Source organism: Miscanthus floridulus, chromosome 13 (genome assembly GCF_019320115.1).
Source record: "Miscanthus floridulus cultivar M001 chromosome 13, ASM1932011v1, whole genome shotgun sequence".
NCBI lineage: Eukaryota > Viridiplantae > Streptophyta > Magnoliopsida > Poales > Poaceae > Miscanthus > Miscanthus floridulus.
Window position 1 is genome coordinate 11,881,733 of NC_089592.1, and position 22,545 is coordinate 11,904,277.

The 22,545-nt window shown below is 45.0% G+C and overlaps 1 protein-coding gene across 5 annotated transcripts; it reads left to right on the plus strand.

Annotated features, from left to right (window-relative positions):
* The first annotated feature begins 19,131 nt into the window (after positions 1 to 19,131).
* LOC136501179 (uncharacterized) lies at positions 19,132 to 22,429 on the plus strand. 5 transcript variants are annotated; one of them, XM_066496674.1, is made up of 4 exons: positions 19,132 to 20,102; positions 21,180 to 21,713; positions 21,810 to 21,917; positions 22,010 to 22,429. In XM_066496674.1, the coding sequence occupies exons 1-3, from the start codon at positions 19,260 to 19,262 to the stop codon at positions 21,912 to 21,914; spliced, it is 1,482 nt and encodes a 493-aa protein (XP_066352771.1). In that variant the 5' UTR covers positions 19,132 to 19,259; the 3' UTR covers positions 21,915 to 21,917; positions 22,010 to 22,429. The 5 variants fall into 5 exon arrangements, with proteins under 5 accessions (XP_066352771.1, XP_066352774.1, XP_066352773.1 ...); XM_066496677.1 differs by having other exon boundaries at positions 22,084 to 22,429; XM_066496676.1 differs by having other exon boundaries at positions 19,133 to 20,102; positions 22,109 to 22,429.
* The last annotated feature ends 116 nt before the right edge of the window (positions 22,430 to 22,545 follow it).

The window sequence follows — 22,545 nt, forward strand, 5'->3', positions numbered from 1 at the left end:
AACTAAATAGCAAAGCCGAATAAGTATCCCGAGTACTTGTCTTAGTTGCTGGCCTATTCACATTCCAAGTACCAGATGTATCAAGTGATGTGAACAGTAGGAATATGATTAGGAACAAGACGGAAATCAGCACACGCAAACACAACTCAAATGACGCTCTCTATGTGCTCCTCTAGATATTGTTCCACTTTTGCCCCTCTCTTTTTTCTCTATTTTTGGGTTGTACACTACCGGAGACCAGCTCTTTGCCGAGTGTCAAATGGTTTGCCGAGTGTTGTTTTTCGGGCACTCGACAAAGACGCCTTTGCCGAGTGTTTTTTTTATATTCGGCAAAGAAAATTTCAAAGCATATTTTGAAGCAGTAAATTAATTCAAATGAAAAAGTTTTCAACTACAAAGTTGTATAACTCATCAAGATGTACAATGTTTGTTTTGGTCTTTTCTTCATATGACAAAGTGAAAGTAAATTTGTTTACAAATCTAACATATCTCTCTCGTAGTTTATGAAATTACAAGAGAGATATATAAGATTTGTGAATAATGTTAGAACGACCATGTCGGATGAACAGATGACTAAACAACCAAAATAAACTTTGTATATCTCGAAAAGTTATGAAACTTTGTAATCGGCAACTTTTTAATTTGAAATCATCCTGTCATGCAAAATTGTGTTTGAATTTTAAAAATTTAAAATTCAAACTTTTCAAACGACCTCGGATGGAAAAACAACCAAAATAAACTCTGTAGATCTCGAAAACTTATGAAACATTGTAGTTGGCAACTTTTTCATTTGAAATCATCTTGTCATGCAAAACTGCGTTTGAATTTCAAAATTTTGAAATTTGAATTTTGTAAACGACCTCGGATGGAAAAACTTTCTAAACTAAAAGTGTAGATCTCGAAAAGTTATGAAACTTTGTAGTTTACAACTTTTTTATTTGAATTCGTTTAGGGCCTCAAACAAGCAATTTACACTCGGTTTAGTATAATATGTTAGGAACTAAAACGGAATCCAGACACAAGTGACAGTGTGGTGTAGTGGTAGAGGAGGTTTGCGCGCAGGGGGAGGTCGCGGGTTCGAATCCTGTCGGCCGCGTTGTTGTGAAATTTACTCGAAAAATGCCGGAGATGGGCGGGCGCTGGCCGGTGGGGGCCTCCACCGATTAAAAAAAATTCATTTTTTTCCATTTTCCCCCCTTTTTCGTGTTTTTCGGTTCCAACTTTGCCGAGTGCCCGATAAAAGGCACTCGGCAAAGAATTCTTTGCCGATGGATTTTTTACCGGAGGCTCTTTGCCGAGTGCTGCACTCGGCAAAGGCTTTGCCGAGGGCAAAGTAGCATTTGTCGAGTGCATTAGGCACTCGGCAAAGCGTTGGTCTCCGGTAGTGGTCGTTGTTTTTTTAGGATTCTTTGACTTTTTATTTTTATTTTTTTGATATTTTTTCTTCACTTAGGAGCACAAAAGAATTAACCACAAAAAATATGAGCTTAAACAAGTGAAAGGCCTGTGGAAAATTCAGAAGACGTGCTCAAAATTGATAAAAAGCTTGTGACCACGAAAAGAAAATCTTGTGACCAGTTTTTAGCCAAAATAAAATTTTCCGAACCCAACAAAGCGAGAGACGAACAGATCCAAAAAATTTTTTGATCGATTTTGATATATGGAACGTCGAAATCCGGGTTCATATGCGAAAACTAGACCAGTTTTGAGAACTGACTCCGAATTAGAGGACAAAACGGGAATAATGCGCGCAAAAGTTGTTGCGGCGACTATGGATAGATGCAAACAGTGAAGATAAGTGTAACAAATTAGATGGCGTGGACTAGAGTTTGATGGATACAAAGAAAACACAGCAAGACTTGAAGGTGTTCACGGATTATGATTAACAACAAAGGGAAAGACACAAACTGGACTAAAAACGATCTAAAACCAACAACCAGAACTTGCCCTAGGACACAAACTCAACAACATGAAACATAGATGAAATTGCACGGCACAACGAGGCTATAGGACAGGGAATATGAGGCGGTGTATATTTTTTTTGCTTTTTGTGGGCTATAGGTAAAACAAAAACAGTAACAATCTAAAAGGGAAAATAAAAGTATACCTAACGGGCAACAAGGGCTCTGATACCACTTAATGTAGACAAGGCCCGATCTTTCGATAGGTACGATAGCGTCGATTGGTGGAGACTCGACGTTCATGATCTAGGCTTCGAGCCAAGACTGATTTGGACCCTCGCAACCGTTACACCACAGCTCCGTTGGTTATCAACCATGCGAACACGATTGACCTCACCGAGAAGGCTTTCCTGCAAGTGAATCGAGACACAAGCAAAAAACAGGATGATCGCAATCTAAAATTGTAAATAAATATGAGGCTTATAATAATGAGAAGGAGTTCAGGTCTTTATTCAAAAGGACTAATCGCCACAGGCGAACAAGATAAAGAACAGGGGCCCTGGTTCACAGCAAGCGGCCTTGGCGGCATAGTTGCAGCACAACTACGTCTGTTTCACGAGGAAATCAAGAACTAAACAAAACCCAAAACCCTAATGAGAGTGACGACGGTATAATATAGAGTCTTGGGCATCACCTCTTGGCGCGCCCCTAATGGGCCTAAACACGATACACGGTCCAACGGACCAAAAGACGGTGTCGCAGCACCCTAACAGAATCTGAATGCTGACTTGTTTCGACGATTTCCGTTGATTCCAAAGGGATTTTGACGTGAGACCACTTGCATTGGCTTCCTTATCTAATTAGATTTTCATCCATATGTGGATCGTCGAAAATGGAGCCCGGACGCGCCCGTGTGACCAGTTTTATGACAGACTGGTCCTGGAACCCAAGATAGGCTCCAACTTTAGTTGGACTAGGCCTCTGCCATGAGAAAGATGAATTGGATGCCCATGCTAGATCTCCTCCTCTCCTTGGCTTATATGTGACGGAGTGATGTCCTCGTCAAGTGGGATATAGAAAAGCTCATCGCAATGTGTGTTCAAGAAGAAGAAAGGCTGAAGTCCTTATAGGATGACTCTGCTAACCTTGTCAAGGACAAGAAAAGGAACTTGAATAAGAATGCTAAACCTCAAGGGAAAGCCCCTCAGACTGAGCACCATCAGAAGAACAACAACACTCAAGTTGAAAAGGATCAGTGCAAATGGTGCAAGAAGCATGGACACTACTAGAGGGATTGTCTAGACTTCTTGAAGAGCCTACTGAAGAGAGGTGAGGATTTCATTACATTCATAGATGAATCCCTGTATTTAAGTTATGCAAAATCTACTTGGTGGATTGATTCAGGTGCAACTGTTCATGTTGCAAATTCATTACAGGGATTCCGTACGAGGAGGACCCTGCAAAGAGGAGAAAGAAGAATTAAAGTAGCAAATGGAGTTGAAGCTCAAGTTGAAGCCATTGGAGATCTTTCTCTAGAATTAGTTGATGGTTTTCTACTTAAGCTTTCAGATGTTCTATTTGTACCTTCTTTGCGAAGAAACTTAATAAGTGTGTCACGTTTAGATGACGATGGATATTATTGCCATTTTGGAAATGGCAAATGTCAGATTGTTTATAATAATAAATGTGTTGATCTTGCCTTCTGACAAAACAAGCTTTATTTATTATCACTTTCTGAGAATATGAATGATGTAAGTACTGAGAATGAGAATGCTTCCTCGTCTATGAATGCAACAAATAAGCGGAAGAGAGTACATGATGTATCGTCGAAATTATGGCACTGTCGTTTAGGCTATATTTCGAGGGGGAATAGAGCGATTGATTAAGAAATCAATTCTTCCGCCCTTAAAATTTTTAGATTTAGAACAATGCATAGATTGCATAAAAGGAAAGTATGTTAAGAAAATAAAGAAAGATGCCAAACGAAGCGCAGGAATTTTAGAAATAATTCACACAAACATCCGTGGTCCTTTTCCTATGAAGAGTGTGGATGATTATGATTCATTTATAACATTCGCAGATGACTATTCTTGTTTTGGCTATATTTATCCAATTAAAGAAAGATCGGAAGCATTAGATAAATTTAAAATATTCAAGCCTGAAGTAGAGAATCAGCACAACTTAAAGATTAAGGTAGTAAGGTCCGACCGTCGGAAAGAGTACTACGGTCGACACACCTCATATGGCCAAGTTCCTGGACCCTTTGTAAGGTTCTTACAGGAAAATGGTATAGTAGCCTAGTATTCTACACCGGGCGAGCCTCAGTAGAATGGAGTAGCTAAAAGATGTAACCATACCTTAATGGATATGGTGAGAAGCATGATAAGTTATTCTACCTTACCGATAAGTTTATGGATGGAGGCATTAAAAACCACCATTCATATTCTTAATCGAGTGACAAGTAAGTTGGTGCCCAAAACACCGTATGAGTTGTGGACAGAAAAGGAACCCTCACTAAACTATTTACGTGTGTGAGGTTGTCCTGCTGAGGCAAAAGTATTTAACCCAAACATAGGGAAGCTAGACTCCAAGATAGTCAGATGCCATTTCATTGGCTATCCAGAAAAGACAAAAGGTTATCGCTTCTATTGTCTTGACAGACAAACGAAGTTTGTAGAAACAAGATATGCTGTCTTCTTGGAGGATGATATGATCAGGAGGAGCATGGTAGCGCGAGAAATTAGTTTTGAAGAGAAGCGGGTATACATGCCCACTCCTATGGTTCAGGAACCATTTTTCACGCTAACTGTTGTTGCTGTATCAACAGTGCAAGACACTGTAGTAACAGCACCTGTTGTTAGTTATCATGTGGCAACAATGATTGAGCATGAGGAACATGTCCTTCATGATCCTCAAGAACCCGTTATCACACATGAGGAAGAGCAACAACAACCTTAAATAGAACAAGCGTCATCTAGCGAGGCCCCTAGAAGGTCTCAAAGAGTTAGGAGATCAGTCATTCCTGATGATTATGAAGTTTATGAATGTGAGGAATTTCAAATGAAGGGTGATCCCACCTCATTTGAAGAAGCCATGAGAAGCGCTCACTCATCCAAGTGGCTTGAAGCCATGGAAGATGAAATGAAATCAATGAAAACCAACGGAGTTTGGAACTTAGAAACAATTCCTAAAGGAGCCAAGACAGTAGGCTGTAAATGGGTCTACAAAACTAAACATGACTCCAAAGGAAATATAGAAAGGTTTAAAGCGCGACTTGTGGTGAAAGGTTTCATGCAAAGAGAAGGCATAGATTATAAAGAGACATTTTCTCCAGTTTCATGTAAGGATTCTTTTGGAATCATAATGGTGCTTGTAGCACATTACGACTTAGAATTACATCAGATGGATGTAAAGACGGCGTTCCTAAACGGGAATTTGGAGAAAATCATTTATATGGCACAACCGAAAGGTTTTGTTGTGGAAGGAAAAGAACGCATGGGATGCCGCCTAAAGAAATCCATTTATGGATTAAAGCAAGCTTCAAGACAGTGGTATTTGAAGTTTGATAGTACAGTAAGAAAGTTTGGGTTTCAAAAAAATGTAGAGGACAATTGCGTTTATGCAAAGTTTATGAATGGGAAATACATTTTCCTAGTCTTGTATGTGGATGACATCTTGCTCGCTAGCAATGATGTTAATCTACTACTAGAAACAAAGAAGTTCTTGTCCTCAAAGTTTGGTATGAAGGATCTCAGTGAAGCTTCATTCGTCCTAGAAATAGAGATTCACCGAGATAGAGAAAATGAGGTTTTAGGATTATCACAAAAGACATACTTAGAAAAAGTTCTAAAGAAATACAGTATGCAAAATTGTAAGTCATCACTTGTTCCCATAGTCAAGGGCGATGGATATGGGGAATTTCAATGTCCTAGGAACCAATATGAGATCGATCAAATGAAAGCGGTTCCATATAGTTCAGTTATCGAAAGTTTATAGTATGCTCAAGTGTGTACTCACCCTGACTTAGCATTTGTTACAGGGTTGCTTGGCAGATATCAGAGTAATCTAGGAATAGAACACTAGAAATTAGTAAAAAAAGTTTTGCGTTACCTGCAAGGTACGAATGGTCTCATGCTAACGTACAGAAGATCTGATTCCCTACACATAGAGGGGTACATAGATTCTGATTATGCAGGAGATGAAAGAAAGTCCACGTCAGGGTATATATTCACTCTCGTAGGAGGAGCTATATCGTGGAAAAGCTCAAAGCAAACCGTACCGTCACTACATCGTCCATAATGTATGCCTTGTTTGTAGCATGTTATGAGGCCACAGGGCAGGTAAATTGGCTAAAGAAATTCATCCCCGGGTTGAAAGTGGTAGACGACATACATAAACCACTCAAGTTATACTGCAATAATAATCCAGCAGTATGTTATGCTCACAACAATAAGTCAAGTGGTGCTGCCAAACACATTGACATAAAGTATTATGTTGTGAAAGACAAAGTACGGGATCATATAATTAGTCTTGAGCATATAAGAACAGAAAAGATGCTCGCGGATTCGCTTACAAAAGGCTTACCACCTAGTGTGTTCAGAGAACACGTAGCCGGCATGGGTTTAAGGGAAAGCCTATGATTCCTGAACATTAAGAGCCTAGTTAAGAATCTTTTTCAAAACAGAGAGGTGCATTGTAGCTGTTTAATCTAATGGCAAGAGACCGTGACGATGAGGCACACTCTATGCACTGATTTGTGATGGAATGGGAACAAGAGAAAGTAAGTTAAGTTTAAGTTATAAGTGAGATCAAGGGGGAGAATGTTAGTTGATCTCCACCAATTGGGCCCTTGGATCCGCGCCCTGATCGGGGGTGCCTAACCCTAATATGGTTGGTGGGCCCCGTCGCACAGCGCCATAAATAGGAGGTGGGGCCGGGCGCTCGAGTCACGAGGTTCGCCTGAGCCGCCTAGCACCCCACCTACAGTCCTAAACCCTAACCGATCACAGAGGGGGCGCTGCCAGCGACGGGAATCGCCGTCACCGCCTCTGCATCTACACCGAAGGGCTGCTACGATGCCGGGCTGCCCTGCGACCGCTACTGCACCGCCGCCCTTCGACTCGACACCGCCACCGGGTTATCGCCAAGCACTGCGATGGCGAGCCCATCTTCATCCAAGGCGGCCGATGGTTTGCACCCTTCACCCCTCTCTCTCTCTCAGTCTATCTCTAATCCAGTACTAGTAGATGTTTCTAGGACTCATGGTTTACTCCAAGTACAAGTAGACATGCTAGATTTATGTCTAGAGATCCTGCTTTAACTCTAACACTGTCCTGCAACCAACTCTCAGGAGAGATTCCGCAAGAGCTAACTGACCTTACCTTTCTTGGCTCCCTAAACTTGTGAAACAATCACTTGGTGGGACAGACAAATCGCGTCAGTTCTCTACATTTGACAGCAGCTCATTTGGAGGGAATACAGGGTTGTGTGGACTGCAACTGCCTAAATCACCCTGTGGTGGTTCACCTCACACTCCAAGTCGTCATGTTGATGTGGTCCTGTTTCTCTTTGTCGGGCTTGGCTTTGGTGTCGGATTTGCTGCTGCTGCTGTTGTGGTGAAATGGGGGCAGATCAGCAGACGGTTCGCAGCAACTGCAAGAGCTTCTAGAACTTGAACGCTGCTGGAAGCTGTGATCATCTCCAAACAAAGGACCCGGAAGCGATAGAAGGGGGAGCTAGCTGTGATGAGACGATATTGTGATGTTAAGCAATTGTATTATACCTATATTCCAGGGTTTGTTCATAAGGTTCTTTCCTTTGCCGCTGCTTGAGTATATAGTGTACATGTATGTTAAACCTTGTCTTGCCAAATGGAGAGTGGACAGTGGAGTGCTGACGCAGAAGCATCTGGCCTTACACATGTAGTATTGTTCGGCTGAGCTGAACTTTGGCTTGTTTGGCTTATTTTTCTAGCCGGAGTAGTATTTTTCTCTCACAACATTCCAGTATAAACAGTGTTTTCAGCATGAACAATGCAATTTCAGCTCAGTCTATCTGCGTGGCTGTTCAGTGCTACTATTTTATATTGTATATATACAACAACAACAACATCAAAGTCTTTTAGTCCCAAGCAAGTTAGGGTAGACTAGAGTTGAAATCCAACATGAGCCCCTAGTCACTGTTCACGCACGTCAATAGCTGCTTTCCAAGCACTCCTATCCTAGGTATATCCCAACCTTTTAAATATCTTTTTATTGCTTCCTCCATGTCAATTTCGGTCTTCTTTTACCTCTCCTCACATTAATATCTTGACTTAGGACTCCACAGTATACTGGTGCCTCTGGAGGTCTCCTTTGGATATGGCCAAACCACCTCAACTGATGTTGAACAAGCTTTTCTTCAATTGGTGCTACCCCTAGACGGCCACGTATATCATCATTCCTAATTCGGTCCATCCTTGTGTGACCACAAATCCAGCGCAATATACGTATTTCTGCAACACTCAGATGTTGGGCATGTCGTCTTTTTGTAGGCCAACATTCTGCTCCATACAACATAGCGGGCCTAATCGTCGTTTTATAAAACTTGCCTTTAAGCTTTTGTGGTACCCTCTTGTCACAGAGAATGTCAGAAGCTTGGCGCCACTTCATCCACCCTGCTTTGATTCTATGGCTAACGTCTGCATCAATATCTTCATCCTTCTATAGCATCGATCCTAGATATCGGAAGACATCTTTCTTAGGCACCACTTGGCCTTCTAAACTCACCTCTCCCTCCTCATGTGCAAATTCTGTTTTAGTTCTGCTTACTCTAAAACCTTTGGACTCAAGTGTCTGCCGCCACAACTCCAATTTTCTATTTACTCATGCCTGGCTTTCATCAACTAACACTACATCGTCTGCAAAAAGCATACACAAAGGAGACCACCTTGTATGTCCCTTGTAATCTCATCCATTACCAAGGCAAAGAGATACGGGCTCAAGGCTAACCTTTGATGAAGTCCTATTCTAATCGGCAAGTAATCTGTGTTACCATCATTTGTTCGAACACTAGTCACGGTTTTGTTGTACATGTCCTTCATGAGGGTAACATACTTTGTTGGAACTTTATGTTTGTCCAGAGCCCACCACATAACATTCATTGGTATCTTGTCGTAAGTCTTCTCCAAGTCAATGAAAACCATATGTAGATCCTTCTTCTGCTCCCTATATGTTTCAAAAATCTGCACAGCATAGGTCAGTAGTTTTATTTTATCTGAAGGACAATGGTGTACACAGATACTGTACAAATCTGTAAAGAATCGATCACTGATAGCAGAATATATTTCAATGCCAGCAAGTTACGGTATATAGAAATAGGAGCCGGAAATGAAACCTACTGTGGCTACAGCAGAAGCAGTTTGGGGTGTGGGGGCAAATAGAGTGCTTTGCAACTAATATTCCCAGAAATCTGTTGCAATGTTGAAAGTGGTGTGAGATCTGGTTTCCTTTTGGTAAAAAATACCATGTGTGGGGTGTTGGTACTATCTGTTGGGGCAATCTGGAGGTACAGAAATAAAGTGTGTTTTGATAAGAAACTTATTAAAGGTTCTCTAGAGATTATTTGCCATGCTTGTGCTCTTATGCGTCATTGGACAGGTCTTTATGCAGAAATGGGCCGAGAGAAGCTCATTGAAAGGGTCAATACTATGCTGCGGGTGGCGGAAGAGAACTTTAACCTCGAAACGCGCCTGAAATGAGGGACTGAAACAGCTCAAGAAGAACGTCCAGGGAGATGGAGATGGAAGTTGTAGCTGATATTGCCAGCTGGTTGGTTTCTAGCATATGGAGTAGTCGGTTTGATGGGTTTTTGATGATGCTCTCGAGTTTTGGGTTGAAAAGTCTTAAGTAACCATAGTTGGTGTTATCAGGAACTGTGTGGTAGCCGGCAGACTGAGTTCTGAGACAGAAGTGCAGCATCCTTTAGCTTCTTTCTATCCTCTTTTTTTTTTGGCTAATCTGAACATTTTTTTTGTATTTTCGTTATGCTATAATGGAAATGGGGTTGCCTCGTGAAAAAAATAAAAAAACTGCGGCGGCTTAACTACCTGGCACTGAACTTGTATTGGTCTCTGGTAACTTTGCGCATGGTTCTCCGCTGTCTCGTTGTATACGCTGCCTGAGAAGCCACTCTTTGGATGCTGTTCGCCCAGGCAGGATCGCCACCCTAGGCGGACGTGTGTTGAGGTGGAGTGGAGCGTGAAGGCTTAGAGCTGGAATTTCCGACGCCGGTGGTTTGCTCGATCACGTCGTTGCGTACGTCCTCTCCTCTGTAGCGGCTGCCTGCTGCTAGGCTCTTGGTGCGTGCTCAGCAACGGCGTGGCTTTGTTTGGCCTGCTCTTATAGCTGTTGCCAACTCCATCCGGAGGAGACGAGAGGAGAGCTTGAGGCCTTGAGCAATCAGCGCTCAGCGTCAGCGGTGGGGGACCGGCCGGATGTCATTGAGACGTTGACGAGTGGGACGGCGGATGCGGCCGCGCCGGTTGGCGCCAAAAAAAAAAAAAAAAAAAAAAAAAAAACTGTTGGCGTCCGCGGGCGGCCGATCGGCGATCCGTTGGAAAGCTGCTAGCGCTGAAAGAGAAGGCTCTGCTGGCGTCGCAGCCAATTTTGACAGGCCGGAGGAAGCCATGTGACGTCTGTCTGTCTGACGTGACGTCCACTTGGAAGCGCTCGTACGGCCCGGCTGAAAAAAAAAATTGGGTGCTACAGACCCATCTCGAATGCAGGAAGGCGCGGTGTAGACCCTTTTTTTTTTTTTGCTGTGTACAGTGGGGTGAAATTTGAGAATTTGGCTACTGTAGCACTTTTATTTTTATTTAGTAACTAGTATTCAATCATGGACTAATTAGGCTCAAAACGTTCGTCTCGCGATTTCCAATCAAACTGTGTAATTAGTTTTTTTCGTCTATATTTAATACTCTATACACGTATCGTAAGATTCGATGTGACAAGCACTTTAAAAAAAAAAAAATTGGAACTAAACTAAGTCCTTTCTCCGGCCGGACGGCATACGCCTTGGGCCGGATGATGAGCTGCCGCACCAGGTCCGTGTCCGCAGCCCGCAAGGGGCCATGACCCATATTTCAAGACGCGTCGTTTTCTCCTTTTTGGACCTGGTTGGAGGAAGGAAAACAGGTGGATGGCGCAGGTTTCCAGCCTCTCTCTTCTCCCATCGTCAACCAGTGCGGATCTTGACCAGTGGGTGGGCCGTGGGCCGTGGCGGTATTGACGAATGATTTTCCCTGGACGGGACGGGATTCTCCGGCTTTTCTCTTCTGCCTTTTCTCTCCTTTTGTCTTTCGAATGTTCTATTTCCTAAAATAATAATAATAATACAAAAAATTCATCCTTTTTTTTTAAAAAAAAAGCAGCACCTTTGATTACGTCAAAATGCCAGCATGACTCAAGAGACAAGCTACCCAGCGTGCAATGCGTGTCACGTTTCATTTGAGTCTCGTGGACCCTGTCACGCTATCTCAATATCCACTCATCTTTTTTCCCCATATATACCCGTGTTGGTGATCAAGGATTTAGGATTCTCTATCTATACTTATCTTTTTTTTTTCCATCCAATCTTGTCCTATAGAAAATGTTTCTCTAAAGGTTTTAAATTTGAGGGAGAATCACTTTCAAGGGATTTTGCTTTCCAATATAAGGGACAACGACAACTCCATTGCACGCCGTCTTAAGAGCTTCACCAAACGAGTGTCGAAGAAGGCCGGCTCTCCGCTAATTCGTTAGCCCCCCAAGCAGCCGTCACCTGCTAAGCCGGTACTCCCGCTGCGGAGCAAGCGATTGGTGGCTTAGAGCCTCTCTCGGGTGCCTGCGTCCAAGCGAGGTGAAGTCCTGGCCATACAGCATATGGGCTTCGTCACAGGTCTGTCAATGCTGAGCGAGTCGGGACGGAAGGCCTACGAGAGGTTCTTCAACACTAAACTGAACGCTTCCAGCGTCGAAGCACTAAAAGCGCTCTCCTAGCCGTTGAAACAGGATCGCGCTGGCAGCAGCGAAGACGCAAGCCAACTTCTTAGGTTGCATTGATGTCCACATCTTGGTAGTCTACCTTTTGTATAATATCGAAATTTGATTCTGTGAGTTAGGATAGTCCAGCGTACGGCAATTTGACCTCCTAGGACGCTCGTCAGTAGCGCGGCATTTGTACTCCCTCCATCCCAAATTATAAGTTATTCCAAGAATTTTGAAGAGTCAAGGCATCTCAAGTTTGACCAAACTTATATAATAATATAATAACATTTATGATGCCAACTAAGTATCATTAGATTTTTCATCAATTATATCTTCATAGTATACCTATTTGATGTCATAAATCTTTATAATTTTCTAATTAATTTTGGTCAAACTTGAGATGCTTCGACTCTCCAAGATTCTTGGAATGACTTATAATTTGGAATGGAGGGAGTATTAAACACTTTACCTTACTTAAAATGATGCGCAAATCTTTTGCGTATTCGAGAAAAAAAATATGTAACAACCAGTTGTTATTTACAAACCATAGATTTACATGGAAATAAGATTGAGGGGCAGATTCCTAGGGGACTTTCTAACTGCTCCAACCTGGAGATTCTAGACTTTGGAGGCAACCGAATAGTTGATATTTTCCCTTCTTGGTTGAGTGGGCTTCCGAAGCTTTCTGTACTCGTCCTTAGATCAAGCCAACTCTATGGCACCATAAGTGATAATGTTGGGGATACCAAGTCTGGTGAATCTTTCCCTAGCTTACAAATTATTGATCTTGCCTCCAACAACTTGTCTGGTAATTTGAGGCCACAATGGATCAAGCAGTTAAAAGTCCATGATGGCAGAGTTCAATAGTTCAGGGAAAACTCTCTACTCTAAACACCGGATATGCAGCTGAATTTTTCTATCAATATTATATTGAGATCATGTACAAGGGGATTGATACGCCATTTGAAAGGATGTTGAGTACAGTAAAAGCAATTGACTTCTCAAACAATAGATTGGAAAGTACCATACCTGAAAGGCTGAAACATTTGGAAGTCTAGTATCACTACGCGTCCTGAGTTTGTCACACAATGCCTTCACGGGAAATATTCCATCCCAACTTGGCAGCATGACTGATTTGGAGTCGCTAGACCTGTCCTGCAACCAACTCTCAGGGGAGATTCCAGAAGAGCTAACTAACCTTACCTTTCTTGGCTCCCTAAACCTGTCAAACAACCACTTGGTGGGACAGATACCACAATCGCGTCAGTTCTCTACATTTGGGAGCAGTTCGTTTGAAGGGAATGCAGGACTATGCGGACTTCAGCTGTCTAGTTTACCTTGTGGTGCTCCACGCCTCCACCTCACGCTCCTCCAACTGGTGGTGTACATGTAAACCAGCATCGTCATGTTAATGTGGTCTTGTCTCTGTTTGTCGGACTGGGCTTTGTTGTCGGATTTGTTGCTGCCATTGTGGTGAAATGGGGTCAGATCAGCAGATGGTTTGCAGCACTGCAAGAGCCTCAAGAACTTGAATGCTGCTGGAAGGTGCGATCATCTCCAAACGAAGGAAATTGAGATTTCCTAGAAGCCAGGGGGAAGCTATATGGTGAGCTGTTATGGTATTATAGCCGCTGTCAGAGGCAGACGCCGAACGGCTCACCCGCCGCTCTGTAGCCACATGTTGGGATAGGCGCAGAAGTCAGTCCTGCTGTGTTATCTAGTCACATTTGCAGCAAGGCAGCTGTATTAGGACTAGATGGATAGAGTTGTATAAATAGACTACCACGGCACCTCAGTAATGAGAGTTTAGATTTGATATCTCCCATACAGGGCTTCGACCAATACTGGTGTCTTGTACTGTGTACTGTGTGTGTATACTCTGTTCTCCCTCTTCTTCAACCTCTAGACATAGGGTGTGGGGACGGACAACGCTTGTTCGTGGTCGGCTCAGCTAGTAGGTGGTCGGCAACATTAGCAGGTGCTCGACAAGACTGGTGAGTGGTTCACTTACCTAAGCCGGTGATCGGATCACCGGGTGCTCAGGCTTCTCCACCGATCAACTGGTCGGACCGCTCGGTTCATGGACTCCATCGCCGACCAGTTGATCGGACTGTTCGCTGGTCGCTTCTACTCAATGCTCACTTCGCCGCTGACCAGTTGACTAGACTGTTCGTCGCTCGTGTTTCATCGCCAGCTACGTCGGGGATTCCTCAGCGCTCGGTTTCTTCGTGCTCGGGGAGTAAGTGGGCACACTTTACCGCACGGACGCCGCCGCCTATGCCGGGGACTCCTCGGTGCTCGGTCATCGCCAACGACGTCAGGGACTCCTCGCTCCATGGTGCTCGAACATCGCCGCCTACGCCGAGGACTCTTCGGTGCTCGGTCATCGCCAGCGGCGTCGGGGACTCCTCGCTCCTCGACACTCGGACATCGCTAGCTTCGTCGGTGCTCGGACATCGCCGCCTACGTCGGGGACTCCTCGGTGCTCGGTCATCGCCAGCGACGCCGGGGACTCCTCGCTCCTCGGTGCTCAGACATCACCAGCGACGCCGAGGACTCCTCGCTCCTTGGTGCTCAGACATCACCAGCGACGCCGGGGACTTCTCGCTCCTCGGTGCTTGGATATCGCCAGCGACGTCGGGGACTCCTCGCTCCTCGGCACTTGGACATCGCCAAATTCGCTGGGGACTCCTTAGTGCTCGGACATCGCAGCCTACGCCGGGGACTCCTCGGTGCTCGGTCATCGCTAGCGACGTCGGGGACTCCTCGCTCCTCAGTGCTCGGATATCGCTAGCTGCGCCAAAGACTCCCCAGTGCTCGGTTATCGCCAGCGACGCCAGGGACTTATCGCTCCTCGGTGCTCGGTCATCGCCAGCGACGCCGGGAACTCCTCGGTGCTCGGACATCGCTGCCTACGTCGGGGACTCCTCGGTGCTCGGACATCTCTAGCTACGCGGGGGACTCCCTGGTGTTCAGACATCGCCAGCGACGCCGGGGACTCCTTGCTCCTTGGTGCTCGGACATCCCCGGCGACGTCGGGGACTCCTCGCTCCTCGGTGCTCGGTCATCGCCAGCGATGCCGGGGACTCCTCGGTGCTCCCTTGGTGGTCGGATCTTGCTACGTTTCGTCGGTGTGCTATCAAGCTGCTCCATGCTATTCGGATCAGGGTGCTGATCTTGGACAGCACGTCTAGAGTCTTGATACGCGCATGTCAGACGACGTTAGCAAGCTTTTAGACTTCTTTTTCTTTGACCCTGCTACAAGATTCATTCTTCATCTTCCAGCAGACTCGGAGACTAAGTGGGCACACTTCACCTTGCGGTGAATGTGCTTGTTCTTATCTTGTGGCTACGTCCGGGGACTGGTTGCCTGCTCGGCTGGTCTTCTACTTTTCTGACCCTGGCACTACGTGACTACGTCACCTACTGTCAAGCTCGGGGACTAGCTGTGGGGGTATGGCCCCCCGGTATACACAAGACAAGACATGAGCCGCACCATCAGAGGTGGCCCAGCCCACAAGATCATGGCATGCACGGCGCTGCTCGGCGTGCACCGCAAGATATTGTATAGTACCAAATATGCTACTTTTCTTGTAACCCTACCCCTCCAGACTATATAAGGAGAGGTATGGGTCCCCTAGCGGACAGGCTACACCAAGATGCATACATATGCAGACACGCAATATCATACGATAGCTAATACAAACCAACAGACCACAGGAGTAGGGTATTATGTTATACTAACGGCCCGAACTTGTCTAACTCGTGTGTCTCTGTTGTCTTCTTGTTCTTGATCTCACGCTTCCCTGCCGATCAATCTACCTTAGTGGGATACTTCTCGGAGGACTGCCGACGATATTCTGTCGACACTCAGTCAACACGGTCACTCCTTCATGTACATTTGCGCTTGTCGATGTCCCCAAGTGTCAGCCACCACAGCTGGTCCTCCGGCGCTCCGGTTCCTCAGTTAAAGCCTCACATCCATCCTTCACCGCTCCCGGTCCATCGACACGGCCCGTCTCTACTTGACCTTCACCTCGCCATCGACCACCGCCTCCAAGCTCCACACCTGCGCATCATAAGCCAGAGACATGTTGCACAACCTAACTCACATCAAGATTAGTTCACTAACTCAACCCAAGATATAAGTCATGTCGACAATCACTCGTCACACGAAATCACATGGACACGTGTCAACCATCTGTCTGCAACTAGACGAGTGCGAGCGACGGCGGCGCATGCGGCCGCGCCGGTTGGCGCCAAAGCTGCTGGCGCTCTCGCTCAGATCGACCGATCGTATCGGCGATCCGTTTGGAAATTGGAAATGAAGGGGAGCTGCCGAAACTGAAAGAGAAGGCTCTGCTGGCGTGTCGCAGCCGCAGCCAAAGGCGACCCGCCCGAGGAGGAAGACTAGTGGCGTCTGTCTGACTGACATGACATCCCCTTGGCAGTGCTCGTACGACAAAAGCGCGCGCCATGACGCATGTCAGGACGCGGCGTCGTTTTCTCCTTTTTGGACCGACTGCCTTTTCGTCCGTGGGTGGAGAAGGAGGACCCAGGATCCAGGAACAGGTGGATGGCCAGCCTTTTCTCTTCTTCTGTTTTTTTTGTCTCGCGATCGTACGGTATTCTCTTCTTCTGTCTGTCAACCAGCGCGGATCTCGACCGGTTGTGGGTGGGCCGTGGCGGACTGGCGGGATTGGCGATGAGGATGCCCTTGCCCTTGCCCTGGACGGGACGGGATTCTCCGGCTTTTTTCTTCGCCTTCCCTCCACTCGTCTCTTTTCTCTCCTTTTGTCTTTCGACGAATATTCATTCTATTTTCTAATAATACAGCAAATTCATTCTTTTCTTTACAAAGCAGCACCTTAGATTGATGACGTCGAAATGCATCACACTATACATATATAATAAATCACTCAAGAGACAAGCTACCCAGCATGCAATGCGTATGCGTGTGACGTTTCATTTGAGTCTCATGGACCCTGTCACGCTATCTCACTATCCACTCCTCTTTCGTTTCCCATACCCGTCTTGGTGATCAAGGATTCAGGATTCTCTCTTCTTTTCAATTTTTTTTCTCTTCTACCTTCACCCGCCTTCCTTTTTTTTCCTAACTGTGACGTTCTTGCTCGATATTTTGACTCATACACTATACACGTCACTATGGTGAGTCAATCGGACAAGTGGATTCTACCAACATTGGTCTAAGTGTGAAGTACATTTCCAACCTGACTCCAAGTTGCAGCCCATCTGATTTTCGGTGCTGAACTACGAAACCATGTAACATATGGCCTCCAACTGTCGAAACGGGACAAATTTAGTCACTTAGCTAGTTTAAAAGGTGGTGTTTTTTTTTCCAACATAATAGATATCTATTCAATCGCTAAAAAATCATAACTAGTTCATTTAAAGTCAAAAATACGAAATTAGTATCAATTTTCTTCTAGGAGGCTTATCTATCTATTAGTGCTTTATTTAGAGTTATTTATATCTTTTCAAAAAAAAAATAACAAGAACGCCTAGGAGTAATAAAGCAATAGGAATAGAAATAAACTAGTTCCACATAACTATATATATCATAAACAGGTAGAAAACACTTTTAGAAAAAAATGTGACTAGTTTCGTATAAACTATTTATGATTTTTTTTATAACAACAGATTTTTATTATTTTCATAAAATAGAAAAACTACCTTTGAAACCAATAAGAGGATCAAATTTGTCTAGATGAGACAATTAGCTGGCGTTGATTATCTCGTGTCGTAGTTCAAGGTTGAAAAACAAACCATTCAAAATGGAGGTTGAAAAATGCACCGTACCTTTTGTCTACAACCACCTCTTTTTAACCATTAGCCAAAGATGGAGAGTGGAGATAGCTCTACAAAGTCCACACAAGATATAGAGAAAATATTGGAATGTCAAAAGATGTAAAAAATATCTTTTACTTGAATGATTGTCCAAATAAGAATTTAGAGAGTCAATTTAAGAAAGAGCAGATGCTCAAGTCAACTCTATGGATCCAAACATGCTTTGTTATGACTTCAATATACAAACCGACCATCCAGAACGCAACGGATTGGATAGCGGTCCCTCCCAACAAAATTGACTTGAATTTGACTCCACACCCGATTCCTTCCGTTGCGGACGGACGATTGGTTTTTCCTTTTCATGCGCCCTCCTTCCCACCCAAACCACCACCACGCCGTCACCTCATGCTCGGCACCGGACACTTTCCCACCGCGCCGCCCATGGCAACCTCGTCGTCGCACGGCGTCCCCTCCGTGTGCAGTTCAAGGTTGGGAGGAAAAAAGTGGAGAGTTTTATATTTTTCTTTATTTAAAATAAATTAATTATCAATTTTAGAAATAAATATAGGTTTTTTTATTATTTTTGTAAATAAAAACAACTTTGAAGCTAGTAAGAGGACTAAATTTGCCTGATTTTGACAACTACAGGGTGTTGATTATCCGGGTACGCAGTTCAAGGTTGGAAAACAAACTAATATGCAAATTGGAGGTTGAAAAATGTATTGTAGCTTTTGTCTAAAACTACCTCTCTCTAACATGTCACATCCTCCCTTCTTCTTCATGACCATGCACAACCTAAACATGGCTAATGGTTTAAATCTTTATGGCATGCAAACAACTTGTGAGTGCACGACATTGTGACTCGGTAACTCCCATCACTCCAAATATCGGTTTTATGGCGCTGTATACTAGAAGGACAATAGGTGAAGCCACACTGTTATATGGTTGTGAAATTGTATTACTTTTTTATACACATATCAAAAGAATTATATAGGCCAACATGTAAGCTACATTGTCATGCTCGCCACACCTTACATAAATTTTTGGTATAGTTAGTCCATAACTTGTGAATTAACAATTAGTCTATTTGTTTGAATTCTTATTAGAGCAACTTGAAGAATCTCTTTATATGCTTTCATATTGATAAAATACAGATTTTAATAAAAATTAAAAAGGGTCCTCTATCAATTTCTTAAATTAGTCCTCTAGATATAGCTATTCCCTGTCCAAACGAGAATAGAGAGTGAATTTATTATTTAAAAAAAGAGAGCACATGCTCAAGTCAACTATACGAATCCAAACGTGCTTTGTTTTATTACTTCAAAATCAATATATATATAAACTGTCCATCCGGAACGCAAGGGATTGGATCGCGGTCCCTCCCAACAAAAATTGACTTGAATTTGAATTTGACTTCGCACCGGATTCCTTACGTTGCGGACGGACGGTTGGTTTTTCCTTTTCATGCGCCCTCCACTTCCCACCCAAACCACCACCACGCCGCCACCTCGGGCTCGGCGCCGGACACTTCCCCGCCGCGCCGCCCATGGCTACCCCGTCGTCCCACGGCATCCCCCTCCGCGCGCTCCTCCTCGCGCTGCCCCTGCTCTCCATCCTCATCGTCTTCCAGCTCCTCCACCGCCTCACACCCCTGCCCCCGCCGCTCCTCCGGACGCACGCCGACGCGGCGGCGTCGCACCGCGCGGACGCGGAACCGAATTCCCCTCCACTCTCCTCCAACGTACCTCCCCCGGCGCCGAGGCCGGAGGAGACGTCGGATCCGACGTCCCTGCGCCACGTGGTGTTCGGAATCGCCTCCTCCCGGCGCACGCTGCCGCTCCGGCTCCCCCTGCTCCGCCTCTGGCTGCGCGCCCCCGCGCGCGCCTTCCTCTTCCTCGACGCGCCGGCGCCGGACGCGGACGCCCGCGACCTCCCGCCGGGCCTCGCCCTCCGCGTCTCCGCCGACGCGTCCCGCTTCCCCTACACGCACCCGCGCGGCCTCCCCTCCGCCGTCCGCGTCGCGCGCATCGCCGGGGAGCTCGTCTCCGCGCTCAAGCAGGACGAGGATGTGCGGTGGCTCGTGCTCGCCGACGACGACACCGCCTTCGTGCTCCCGAACCTGCTCCACACGCTGCGCAAGTACGACCACCGCGAGCCCTGGTACCTCGGCGCGCGCTCCGAGTCCGCGGCGCAGAACGCGTGGCACGGCTTCGACATGGCTTACGGCGGCGGCGGCATCGCCGTCAGCTGGCCCCTCGCGCGCCGCCTCGCGCGCGTGGTCGACTCGTGCGTCCTCAGGTACCCGCACCTCTACGGCAGCGACGCCAGGATCTACGCCTGCCTCGCCGAGCTCGGCGTCGAGCTCACCCACGAGCCAGGCTTCCACCAGGTGCCTGCTTCTTCTTCGTACTCTCCCATATGCTGTTGTTCTGACTGTGATCATGGAATGTTCGATTACATTTGACATCAGCTGTTGCCATAAAGATGGTTTTTTTCTTGGTGCTCTTTGGGTTAAATTGGGTCAGGAGTTAGTGGATTGTCTCAGGAATTGTCTGACCAAATTGGACAACCTACCTCGTAATGACAATCATTCCTTCTTCGAGTAGTTTATTGTGGCAGAGACATCTAAACCTCTACCTGATGGAGGAGCCATTAAAGTATCCGTGGAATAACTGTTCTTTCTCCTCGGATGTCTGTATTACGTACGGCGTTCAGATTGTTTTGACAAGGCATCTTGTTGTTGTCAATATTTAATTTCCTGATGATATTTTGTGGCATGAGATTTATAATTGACTTGTATTAGATATTGCTATCATTTGGTTGTGTGGCCACTGCAAGTAGGAAGCATGCTGCCAAAAGGCAAACTTTTAGGCTACCGGTCTGGAGGTCTCTGAAAAATGGAACTATGTCACTTGATGAACTTCTCTGCTTTTCTCTTGTTGATCCTTGGATAAAAGCTTATCCTTTGGAACTCTCTCAAGAAATGAAGAACCACACATCGTGATGGCTACTGGTTAACCTCTGCTACTTTTGTAGTTTGTAGTGCTTGAATCTATTCAAAGGTGATCTGTATGGTAGTCTAGTACATCAATGGATGTTGATGTGAGGGCACTTGAAAAATGGTTATCATGGTCCACATTGCTGCTTAGGACCACGCTGGCACACATCCCTTTCAGATAATTTATACTAAACCATTGGTCAATACTAGTGCTTGTTGTTAAAGCGTATGGCATTGCAATTTTTATACAGCAGTTGTCATGGCTGTGGTATCTATTTTGTATTTGGCTTGTGCTACTTTATACTCTGCTCTTTGCAATTAGCAAAATCTAGAGAGCACTGACACAATAAATACTTTTAGTTTTATGTTTACAAAATAGTGTTTAGTCTACTTGAAAATATATATGCCAGAAAAATTTAGCTTTCGACTTACATCTATTGTTCTTTTTGTTGCATTTGTTTTGACCAGATCGATCTTCATGGCGACATTTCTGGGCTCCTAAGAGCACATCCGCTGTCCCCTTTAGTTTCACTGCACCATCTCGATCATGTGTATCCTCTTTACCCTGGTATGGATCGGACCAGAGCAATGCAACATTTCTTCCGAGCTGCTAATGATGATCCAGCCAGGATTCTGCAACAAACAGTGTGCTACGACAAAAAAAAATCGCTTACAGTGTCAGTCTCTTGGGGCTATTCAGTCCAGGTGTTCAAAGGCAATGTGCTGCTCCCTGACCTCCTTGCTGTGCAAAAAACCTTTGTACCATGGAAAAGGGGTCGCAATGTTACAGATGTGTATATGTTTGACACCAAACATTACCCTAGAGATGAGTGCAAAAGAGGAGCTCTTTTCTTCCTGAAAAGCATTACTTCGGGGAAAGGCATGACGGAAACCACTTACAATAGACAGACACCTAGGAAATGCCCGCCTGACTTGATCCCACTGAAGAATGTGCGTTTGATAAAGGTGACATCAGAGCAACTGCAGCTGGCTCCTGGGAAGGTATGAGTAGGGATAAGTTTTGGTATCAATGGTTGCTTAAACTGCATTGCTTATGCTAACATCTTAAAACCCTTTCTGACTGTTCTGCATTTTCAGGCCTTAAGACGCCATTGCTGTGACATCGCACCTTCTTCATCTGATACTAACATAGACATTAACATCAGAAAATGTGAAGATGAGCTGATCGCGATGCATTCATAGCAGGTGATCGTCTACCCCACTAATGTCAAAGAGTCAATCTTTGGAGTCCCAAATATCCAATTTTCTCATGTCGTTGTGATTGAATGTTTGCCCAGCTGCCATGTTGCTAAAACATATGGAAGTGCAATTCAGTCGTTTGGAGATTATTTGCATTGATATATCTTTTCAGTTCTTTATTAGCTCTACCGTTGCAGCAGGCCATCATCCACATCAACTCTTCCCTGACACGAAGGCAGACGCTGTGGATCGTCATTAATGAACACCATACATTCATAGTATAGGCACACAGGAGACAAGATGCAGATACAGATGCAGTATAGACAGACACGGATCAATTAGCATTTTTTTTCCTTTCAAAAAGCAGAGCTGGGGCGGGGCATCAGGATTTGAGTGTTCCATAGTCTGACATGTAATAACATGAATTAGTCGTATTTACCAGATAAAGTTGCTTCCATTTTATACAGCTTATTCAAATCTCATTTGTTTTAATGGGAAGTTTAGGTAAACCTTGCAAATGAAAAAGAAATCACTTTTCATTTCTCAGCATTTGTGGTATCCAAAAATCACATTTCATTTGTCACCATTTGTGATGTCCAATTCATGGCATCTTTTGCAAAGTTCATGTTCTCAA